General features: G+C 49.6%; 1 protein-coding gene and 1 pseudogene across 1 annotated transcript; one reads left to right on the top strand and one right to left on the bottom strand.

Annotated features, from left to right (window-relative positions):
• Positions 1-2,940: 2,940 nt before the first annotated feature.
• Positions 2,941-3,702, bottom strand: LOC147961015 (BTB/POZ and MATH domain-containing protein 2-like). The gene is made up of 2 exons (XM_087533632.1): positions 3,675-3,702; positions 2,941-3,521 (listed from the first exon to the last, which is right to left on the bottom strand). The coding sequence occupies exons 1-2, from the start codon at positions 3,700-3,702 to the stop codon at positions 2,941-2,943; spliced, it is 609 nt and encodes a 202-aa protein (XP_087389758.1).
• A 2,742-nt stretch (positions 3,703-6,444) lies between these two features.
• LOC125519234 (uncharacterized) lies at positions 6,445-10,823 on the top strand (annotated as a pseudogene).
• The last annotated feature ends 238 nt before the right edge of the window (positions 10,824-11,061 follow it).

Genomic DNA, 11,061 nt, shown 5'->3' with positions numbered 1-11,061 from the left:
AGCAACAAAGTGATGGAAAGATCCACCTAAGAGATGCACCTTTTGGAGAGGATTTGAGGGGGAGCTTGAGGGGTGGGAGAGAGTGTGGGAGCTCCAAGTGTTCTTCAAGCTCGGGTTGTCGATTGGGGAAAGTGTGTGGGGTGGGTCCCACACACTCTCCTGTGGGTTATCCACTTACTAGGGCCAGACGCCAGGGTCCTTGGCGTCTGGCCCCTTTGCCACGTCAGCAGGTCAACGGGCAGGCGGGCAGTGCGGGCCAGGGGCCAGACGCCCTGGCGTCTGGTTCGCAACCCAGACGCCAGGGATGTTGGCGTCACCCAAAGAGGTCAAAATCAATTTTTTTTTTTTGAAACGGGGTCAAATCGGGATTTTGTTAGCCTTTTAGGTTATAACAGTAATTTTTTCTGGCGTCGGGCGACTGGCGTTGGTCCGTCGGTCGAGACACCGCATGTACGCCTAGAGCAATTTTAATGGGGTGACTCATTTTGTCCGCCGCCGTCCGTTTAGGTCGGCACGGACAAAAGATGAGGCCCAATGCAGCGATCAAACTCAAATTTAGTCCGTGTCGTGTTCGCACCGATGCATTTGCGGTTCAAATTTACGCCCCAAATGCGTCGGCGCGGACGCGGAATGGACGTCACACACGTCTTCTCGGTGTCCGCCGTGGCCCCATCTAGCAGTCGTCCAATCGCCCACCACCTATCTGGTAAACTTAATTTATGACCTAAGGCCCACACGTCAGCAACAGCGGTCGTCCATTTTTAAGACGATCGTGCGATGGGGCCGTCCTCATCCAGCCAGCCCCCGCTCCCATCTAGCCACACTCGCTCTCCTGTCGCCGGCAAACCCTAGCCAAGTTACGGTCATCATTACACTTTGTGGTGGATATGACTATCACTATGAAACTTCTATACATATGATAAGCAGATAACTTTCATAGTTACAGAGCGTGTCCATCATTAAGCGCATTGCTAACTGGTCTAGTCTTTTTCGAATCATTTTATTAAGCTCTGTCGGTTCATACTGCCTGTTTTGAGAAATATTTTTTGAATTATTTCATTAATCTCCGTCGGTACTGCCTATTTTGACAAACATGCTATATCTTTTAGTTTGCACTCACTGCTTCATTCTTCGACCTGTCCATACCACCTGTTTCGAGAAATGTTTTTTTAATCATTTCATTAAGCTTCGGTCCATACTGCCTATTTCAGGAAATATGTTATATATTTTAATTTGCACTCACTACTTCATTTTCCGAAGGATTCGACAACGGCTAGCTACTAGCTCGTAGCATTTCATCTAATTAAAGTACTCGTAAAACCACAATAGCTCCTCGTCCTCCTCCTTGGGCGCCGCCATCATGCTCCTCGTCCTACGCCTCCTCGTTGTTGACATCCTCGTTAGCCGGTAGGGGCGGCGTCCCTCCCTGGAACCTCGTGTACTTGGAGTCCTCGAAAGTGTAGTGGTCAGAGGGTGTCCTCGGCCCGCCCTCGTAAGTAAAGACAAGCTCGGGCGGCCTATTCTCGCTGGAAATATGATTTAAGTTAAAAAAAATCTCTCTTAATGTGATTACATTCATCAATCCGCACTTTGTGAAGGTGTTGAACTATCATGTTACACCAAAAAAGTGTTCATCTGCTTCACAAAGAGAGCATTGATGGTTCAGAAAGAAGCTTAGCGCTTTTGGAGTACGCGGCTATTTAAAACTCGGTGAACAGTTGTGCCACGTGGCACTTCCATTAATGGCGCATTCAGTCTGACGGTGTGATTTTCCGAGTTGTTTCAGACTAAAACTCAGCAAACATTGTTTATATATTCACTGAGTTCTCGATAGAATGAACTCGGCAGTATGAATGATTGACGAGCCCCGTCCAGCCGAATGCGCTGCGCCGAGTTTGACACTCAGTGAAAATTTCGCCGAGTTTAGTATGTGGAAACTCGGGAGAACAATGATTCTAGTAGTGCTCTCTTCGTTTTTATTTAATCCGTGTATTAGCTTTAGTCAAAGTCAAGTTTTGCAAATTTATAAAAAATATTAATATATACAATAACAAATCAGTATCGTTAGATTTATTATTTAATGTACTTTCACATTATGTATATTTGTTATAGTAAATGTTTGTATTTTTTTATAAACTTAATCAAACTTTAAGTTTGATTTCAGTCAACTCTAATATGCAGAGTAAATAAAAACGGAGGAAGTATTTCATAAAGTAGTGCCTCGTAAGCAAAGCAGCCCATATACAGAGAGCGGCTCGTGGGTAAGTTTCAATATGAACGTATAAGCACACACACACACATAAGAAGCGAGTTTAGAAATAATAAACTCTCTGTTTTAATTTGAGTGTGTGTCAAAAATATATTTAAGTGACACAACTTGTCTTATCTTGTATTTGTTGTTCTTCATTAAATTTTGGGTTGTTGAAAAGTAATTTTTAGCACGTCACTGAAGGCAGAGGTAGACCTACAGCAGTGATAGATGCAACCGCGCGGGCGCTGCTCCCATTATCTCCTTAACCTATTGCGGAATAAGATCAATCCATGTTTGGTCGACGCTCCTTCGTGTGGCTACCACGCACTGACGCATGGACAGCTTTGATAAACATCTGACTGGGTATATGTATGTCAATGTTCAAATCAAGCCACCTTGTTTGCAAACATACGGAACGCAGGTTGATTCATACAAGGAAATAGTAGAAGGTAGGAGTATACTTAATAGATGAAGATCACAACTGGTAAAGGAGTACTAACTTTCACATACTATGGCATTACAATGTACCGACTGCTTTTCTCCGCCGAAACACGAAAATATAATTATTTAAGATAAAAGGAGGACTGGCACTCAAAAGAACGGCACGAACACAGGCATCTGAACAAGCGAGCAAATGGTCTTGATCTCCAGCGAGTGAGCGACTTCAACAGCGAAATCCATCCCCTCATTCAGTTCTCGTGCTTCACGACACCCGGAAGAGCTTCTGAAAACGGGATGGCCTTGCTGAAGATCTTCTCTTTAAACACGGTGACATCACACCTGACGCTGAAAGCATCGTCTTTCAGGTAGACCGATTTTTCCAGGTCGCTCCTCTTGATGAGTTGAACGCCCGTCGAACCTTTGCCGCCACGAAAAATTTCTAAGGGGTCTTCGTTGAAGGTGTTCGGGTAGGTTTGGCTGTACGACGGCACCGGGTTCCCATCTTGGTCGAGCAAGCTGATACTGTATTTGGCTTCGACTTTCTCGAAAGCAATATGAACGAGATAGAGAAAGATCCAATCGTCCTTCTTGTCGTATGGACTGTCGGGGTAGTAATGCAGACGCCAATTGTGCCCTACGGCCGCAAACGTCTCGGAGGAGATGAAATTGCCGTTGTCGATCCCCTTGGTGCCGGAGTAGCCGTCGATGCGGAGGATGTGCGACGCGATCCCCTCACACGGGCGACGATGGCCGACGCGGACAGCGACGACCCGCCGTCGGTGGCACCGACGGAAGACGCAGAAGCGTTGGACGTGGTGCTGGAGTAGTACTAGTAGGTTGCGGCAACAGGATGTTGGCAATAAGCCATGTCCGTGAGCTGGCGACCGGCGTCGGGTGTGCGCGTGTGCCACGATGGTGTGTGTGCATCCGAGTCCATCGTGTAAGGCTGTGGACATTGACGATCTATTGCCAGTCTAGGGACGCATGAGCGAGTCGTGCGAGCCGGCCATGGCGTGCTGATCGGGCGGGCAAGCAAGAGTGGAGGCGCGGCGTTGCGTGCATGTGGCTTAATGGTTAGTGCATGCTAGGTTGATCAGTTAGTGCGTGCGTGCGTGGATAGTGGCCAGATGCATGTGACGGCTGGGCGTGCGTCTGTGTGTTGGGCTATATAAACCAATGTAATGGACTTGTTCGGTTTGAACCGAGTATAAGCCATCTAGACATTGTAAAGAAGAAAAGATTGGGACGTTTTAGCGCCGTGGCGGCGTTCATCGCCGGCCAGAAAATCTTGTGTCCACTATTTTTCTTTTTCCACCTCTGTTCGAGTGAGAGGAGAGGTAGCTAGAAGGCTGTTTCAACAATTGGTATCATGAGCTGCTTCATCTTGGGTGTCTTTCTCCTTGCCGGAGGCGTGCCGGCGATGGCGGAGTTCGCCGACGGCTGCGCGATGCTCCTGGCCGTGTGTCGGTGTATGGAGGTGCGCGGCACGGCGAGGAGGCCGCGGTGGCTGTGGCGGCACGGTGAGGAGGCCGCGGAGGACCTGCGTGGTGGCGGTTTCAATGACACACAGCGGCATGGCGGCATGGAGGTGCTGCGCTGCGGTTGAGACCACAGTGGTGCAGGGCAATAAGCCGTGGCGGTGAACCGGGCGCGACCGGTGCGTGTTATGGGTGCGCACTGGACGCGTCGAGCGTGTCGGGACCGCGGGCGCGCGTACGAGCGTGCGGTTGATGTTGGGAGGAGGCGTATGTTGCCATTCTGCTCGAGTCCACGCTCGTATTCGGCTACATCCTTCCAGGATTTGTCGTTGGCGGCTGCCATGGCAGACGCGGAGGCGGCGCGTGATGAGCGTCTAGTGCGGTCGGGCGCGTTGAGTACGTGCGGGACTTGCAGGACGCACTGATGCGGTCGGGCGCGTCGGGTGCACGCGGGACGTGCGGGGCGCAGAGAGATGCCAGACGTGTGTCACCAGCGGAGAAGGAGCTCGGCCTGTGTCGCCGGAGTCGTGACGGAGCACGGTACGACCGGCGTCGGTGCGCCAGGTCGGGTCTGCAGGCTAGGTCACGGCCGTAACGACGACAACGACGCGAGCTACATCAACTCCGGCGACGGCTAGCACACGGCACATCGCAGCGGGCGCGGAGGTGCGCGGTGTCATCGAGCGGACGACAAGTCGACGACGGTGAGTCAGTGCTCCTGTCGGCAGGCCGCGTGGCGATGTCATGGCTTAGGGGATGAGTGTTGGTAATAAGCCATGTCCGTGCGCTGGCGACCGGCGTCGGGTGATGTCCGTTGAGGGCATATGTGCGTTGTGCCACGATGGTGTGTGTGCACCTGAATCCACCGTGTAAGGCTGTGGCCATTGACGATCTGTTGCGAGTCTAGAGGCACATGAGCCGATGAGCGAGTCGTGCGAGCCGGCCATGGTGTGCTGATCGGGCGGGCTAGTAAGAGTGGAGGCGCGGTGTTGCGTGCATGTGGCTTAGAGCATCAACAACGCGGGGCGCTAAGGGTAGGCGCCAGGATTCCTATCCTCCCCGATTGGAAGTTGGGCTGACTAATCCTGGCGTCAAGCCTGGCATCTACGCAAACTCTGGCCGTGAGCGCTTAACCATTTTTTCCCCTTCCGATGAGTTAGAACACGCGTCCAACGACCAGTTTTACAGCTGAGTCAGTGGTTAGCTAGCGCCTATAGTTAGCGGCCAACGTTGTGTTAGCGGGCGCCTCGATGATTTTTCAATTTTATGGAAGTTATTTTATTTTCCTAAGCGCCTATCTAAGTGCTTTGCATTGAAGATGCCTTTAGTGGTTAGTGCATGCTAGGTTTGATCAGTTAGTGCGTACGTGCGTGGATAGTGGCCAGATGCATGCGACGGTTGTGCGTGCGTGCATGGATAGTGGCCAGATGCATGCGACGGCTGGGCGTGCGTCTGTGTGGTGGGCTATATAAGCCAATGTAATGGACTTGTTCGGTTTGAGCCAAGTGTAAGCCATGTAACTATTGTAAAGAAAAAAAAAATTGGGGCGTTCGAGCCCCTGTGGCGGCGTTCGTCGCCGGCCAGAAAATTTTGTGTTCATTGTTCTTTTTCTTCCACCTCCGTTCGAGTGAGAGGAGAGGTAGTGAGAGGGCTGCGGTTTCAACAATTGATATCATGAGCTGATTCATCTTGGACGTCATTCTCCTTGCCACGATGCTCCGGGCCGTGTATCGGTCTATAGAGGTGCGCGGCGCAGCGAGGAGGCCGCGGTGGCTGCGGCGGCACGGTGAGGAGGCCGCGGAGGACCTGCGTGGTGGCGGCTTCAACGACACACAACGGCATGGCGGCATGAAGGTGTTGCGCTGCGGTTGAGGTCGCAGCGGTGCAGAATAATAAGCCGTGACAGGGCGTGCCCGGTGCGTGTTATGGGTGCGCACTGGACGCGTCGGGACCGCGGGCGCGTGTACAAGCGTGCGGCTGATATTGGGAGGAGGCGTATTTCACCATTGTGCTCGAGTCCGTGCTTGAGTTCGGCTACATCCTTCCGGCGTTTGTCGCTGGCGGCTGCCATGGCGGACGTGAAGGCGGCGCGCGGTGAGCGTCTGGTGTGGTCGGGCTCGTCGGGCGTGTGTCGCTGGTGGAGAAGGAGCTCGGCGTGTGTCGCCGGAGTCGTGATGGAGGATGGCACGACCGACGTCGGTGCGCCAGGTCGGGTCTGCGGGCAGGGTCATGGCCGTAACGACAACAACGACGCGAGTTGCATCAACTCCAGCGATGGCAATCACACGGCACGTCGCAGTGGGCGCGGAGGTGTGCGGTGTCATCGAGCGGACGAGACAACGAGTCGACGACAGCGAGTCAGGGCTCCTATCACCAGCCCGCACGGTGATGTCATGGCTTAGAGGTGAGTGTTGGCAATAAGCCATGTCCATGCGTTGGCGACCGGCGTCAGATGCGGTTCATTCAGGGCGTGTGTGCGCGTGTGCTACAATGATATGTGTGCACCTGAGTCCATCGTGTAAGGCGTTTGAGCGTATATAGCGGTATTCGTTGCCGGCCAGAAAACTTTGTGTTCACTATTCTTTTTCCTTCACTACTGTTCGAGTAAGAGAAGAGATAATTAGAGGACTGCGGTTCCAACACGGAAGGAAATGGAATATGACAGATGTAAGGTGCTCCGGCTCGACGTCGGGGGGCATCATATTAAGACTACCTACAATGAAAATAACATACATAGTAACATCACACATATCTAAATAAAAAAGATGATGTGGCAAGCAATAAAGGAAGAAAAAGAGACATGTAAAAACATAGCTAGTTACTACTAGTATAAATAACATCACATATATCAAAGCATTATGAGTCTATAGCCTAATAAATAAAATGTTGCATGCCCATGTTACAACTCTATGTTACTACCCATTATGGCTAGTCTAACAATCAGGCGGCTCGAGTGCGCCGATGAGGAGACGCGAGGGCGCACGTAACTGCATATCAATTGTGTGTGCGTGGGCGTCGTGGGCGGCGCGCATGCATGCGTAGCATACGAATAGCCGGTGTTTAGTTAATTACCTTGAACCCTCAAACGAGGAGTACGTGGATCGAAGAAAGCACTGACGACATCTCTACTAGCAGAATCGAACCAAGTTAGTACTAGTAATACTAGCAAAGGAGGACATTATAATTTGCAATTATACAAGGTCACAATCAAAATTACAATTTGCAATTATACAAGGCTACAAACGGTAATCAAGACAAAATTGATGGTATTTGCCTCGTACTAGCAAAAAAGGACATTAATTATTTCTTGCATGCATGTGGGTGTGAGAAGCTTGGCTTGCGCCTCATTAATCAAACAAAAGAAGTGAGAGCATTGGCTTGTTGTTGGTCGGACAGAAACATATGCATTAATTAACACGACAAACAAAGAGCCAAGCTAGCTTGCAATATTGGCTTAAGCACACATTATTTTTGCCTTGATACCTGTAATATGGGTTTGTGGCCTTATATACAAAAGTGGAGGGAGGACTACTAGCGGAGTGACTTGTGCTGCAGTGTGTTCTTATGCAGTTCTTGATTGACACTCGCAATGTAGTACGATCTTATACAAATTGCAATATACTCTCTTCGTCCGATGAAAAATGTATGTTTGACATTAAAATTTGTCCATAAAAAAGTGTAATTTTATCTTTTTAATACACTTTAAAGTGAAAAAAATACTTCTCTCTCATTACACGGTAATCAAGACCAGAGGCGGACCACAATTTTTTTAAGATGGGGCGAAGTCTCACTAGATTTTTTTTATCAAATCAAATGAGTCAATACACACTAACAATGCTCACTACAAACCAATAACCAAATACAATGAAAATGTAGACATATTTCAATAGGAAAACATCCTAAAACCTATCGATAATGAAGCTTTTAATGGCGTCTAGAAGAGCCAGACAATGGCAGTTCCCTACCCTTCTTCTGAAAATCTTTCTTAATTTTACCAAGATCAATACTTTTGAAGATCTCTCGCTCAATGGAACACACCATCAAGTCATTAAGCCAGCCATCAGACATCTTGCAGCACAACTCAGTCTTGATGATTTTCATTGATGAGAAGACTCTTTCAACTGTTGCTGTCGTTATCGGTAGTAGCAATGCCAACTCAATGAGACGATAAACAGCGGGAAACATAACATACCTTTCAAGTTCAACCATCTTTTTAGCTAGGCTTGTAATATCACGACAAGCTCTAAAGTCTTCAATTCTTCTCATATGGATAATGAATAGCTCTAGGTTATTAACTATATGGTCACGTCCATAATATGAGAAATCCTCATGATAAATCACTGTGAGTCTAGCAAGCTTATTCACATTGAATTTAAGGCTTCAAGCTGCTGTTAAATTTTGCCATAAATCTGCTTTAAGCTACTATTAAAATACCATCCATTCGGTCACTACAAATCTACAATCCGCTTCAAGCTACAACTACTGTTAAATTTGCTATAAAAATTCAGAAAAGTTCATAAATAACCTCCTCCCCTTTCCTTTATTCCCTTTCCTCTTTTTTCCATCTTCTTGCAATCTGGCCGGAACTGCGCCAGAGTCAGAAGTGGCCGGACTACCGGACCGTTGCCGCCGCCGCCGCCAGGCGCCTAGGCCCCGGCTTGCGCCGCCGTCGCTTGCTACCGCAGTGCCGCCGCCGCTCCTGCCTCCTGGGCTCCTGGCGACCGGGCCAGCCGCCGCTTCCGCTCGCTAGGGTTGCCGCGTAGCGTCGTGTCGAGAGGTCGAGTAGTGGTCGAGACGAGAAAAAAGCCTACGCTCGAACCTGGCCAGGCCAGCCGTGACTCGTCGTTTAGTGGGTGGCTGGCTGTCTCGGCCCATCAGGCCACTGGCCGCGTTGGCCCATAAGAACGAGTGAACGACGACGCAGCCTTTTCTATTAGCTATCGATGGACAGCGCAGCCTCTGTATCGATGCATACGTATAATTTTTTTTGCTCAAAATTAAGATATGGCATGCGCCATACCCTGCCCACCGGGGAGGTCCACCAGTGATCAAGACCAATAACAATCTACACATGGTCTTCTTAATTTTCTACATGCACCTAGCTCATTAGGGGTTGGGTAATTAAAGAGGAGAGAGATGGTGGCTTGCACCTTTTCAATGCATTTTTTACTTCACTCCATATTTTGTCCTAAAATTCTTAGATGTACACTCTTCACCGAACGGAGGGAGTAGGTAGTCAAGGCCAAGGAAAATCAGAATCAGAGAAGAATTGATTTGGTTTTAGAAGGAAGGTGCACATGGCATATCGCGGGTTGAGGAGATCATGTATTATCATTGCTTTAATTGGAGAAACAACATCCATGAAGATGTCATTATAGATTTTAGATGCATGCATGGAAAATCGACAAGCTGATTTCCATGTCTAGTATCTCAATTTTTTTGTTTTAGCTAACTTATTAATTAATAGTCTGATGGTTCATGGTTGACAGTGGAATACCTTGACAGGATGTGCACACTCCATCTTGTAACCTTGTTTGATATACAGTGCCTATGATTCAGAATATATAAAAAATGTGCTCAGAATTCAAAAAAAGAAGTGCTCTCCTCCAAGCTCCGGCACTGGTGTCCACCTCACCCCGTAAGTTTTCTTTGAGAAAAATCCGTAGCTGTAGCATTTCTCGGAATTAACTTGGCAACTCAGTTAAAAGCAGAGATGATTTAAAACGTCGCGTGCTTTGAGAGGAGCCAAAGGTGTAAACACACTAACCTCGAGGCGGCAAGCAAGCAACGCCCAGAACACAGCGAAAATATGAAGAGAAACAAATGAAGAAGTCTAGGCGTCAGCAAGAGCACCTATATATACCCTCACTGCAACCTCGGCCAAGCTCGCATGACACACTGCGCCAAATTCAAAATACTCAGAACGTAAGCATGTGCTTCTCTCGGCTGACGCCTCCTCTACTTTCTCGAGCGCGCGCTGCTGTCCAACGCTCCCATGGGCTGCCCCGCGCCGTTGCCGCCCCTGCGTGGCTGCGTCAACGACAACGTGTTCGCCCGTCGCTGCCGGCTGCGTGCGCGTCTACTCTGTCACCAACTGGAGGAGGCCTAAGGTGGGGTGGCTGAAACTGAACTTTGATGGCTCATCCAAGCACGACGAGTCCAGGAGTGCCAGCATCGGGGGAGTCTACCGTGATCACAAGGGTAAGTTTGTCCTGGGCTACGCGGGGCGGATTGGCGAAGCGACGAGCTCTGTCGCCGTCTCGCTGAGCACGTCGCGCTCAAGCGCGGCCTCGAGCTGGTTCTGGAGAACCGTTGGCGTGATATCTCCATCGAGGGTGACTTCAAGACGGCCGTCGACGCCGTTGTCAGTCGGGCACGCGTCCGGGCAGAGAAGGACGCAGAGCAGTGCAAGGCGATCACCGCGATGTTCACGCGGCTTGTCAACGTGACCGTGACGCGCGTTGCCCGGAAAGGCAACAAGGTGGCCGACCGCTTTGCTAAGCTCGGCCACGAGGAGACGGCGCAGCGGGTGTGGCACGACGCGCCGCCGGCCGAGGTGCTCCTGCACCTTCAGCGAGATGCCGAGGGTCCCCAGCAAGAAGAAGAAGAAGAAGAAGAAGAAGAAGAAGCAGCGAGATACCGCGGGAAACTAGCTTTGCCGGCTCAATAAAAAATAAAAAATCTCGTGCGTACGTCAATCTGAATGTGATGTGCAATGCTCCTTTAATCTGTGAGGGTGACCGTTGAAATTTGGTCAGTTCTTATGCACATCACAAACTTTTCTTAACCGGTCGGACATTGGTAAGGTTCATTTGATTAGAACAATGCCGTTTTTTATTTTTTTGCATTCGCATTATCACTATTCAGCTCTTTCCTCAAATGTGGGAACCG

Source organism: Triticum urartu, chromosome 7A (assembly GCF_056163025.1).
Source record: "Triticum urartu cultivar PI428250 chromosome 7A, HENAU_Tu73, whole genome shotgun sequence".
Classification (NCBI taxonomy): domain Eukaryota; kingdom Viridiplantae; phylum Streptophyta; class Magnoliopsida; order Poales; family Poaceae; genus Triticum; species Triticum urartu.
The sequence above is the reverse complement of the archived record's forward strand: the minus strand, read 5'-3'. Positions and strand labels throughout refer to the sequence as shown.

What these genes read in the sequence shown, in the direction of transcription:
- LOC147961015 (XM_087533632.1), bottom strand. Translation starts at nt 3,702, where the DNA reads ATGGCCGGCTCGCACGACTCGCTCATGC. An exon ending in CTCGCACGACTCGCTCATGC is followed by an intron (nt 3,522 to 3,674) that starts GTCCCTAGACTG and finishes GCAACCTACTAG; the next exon opens with TACTACTCCAGCACCACGTC.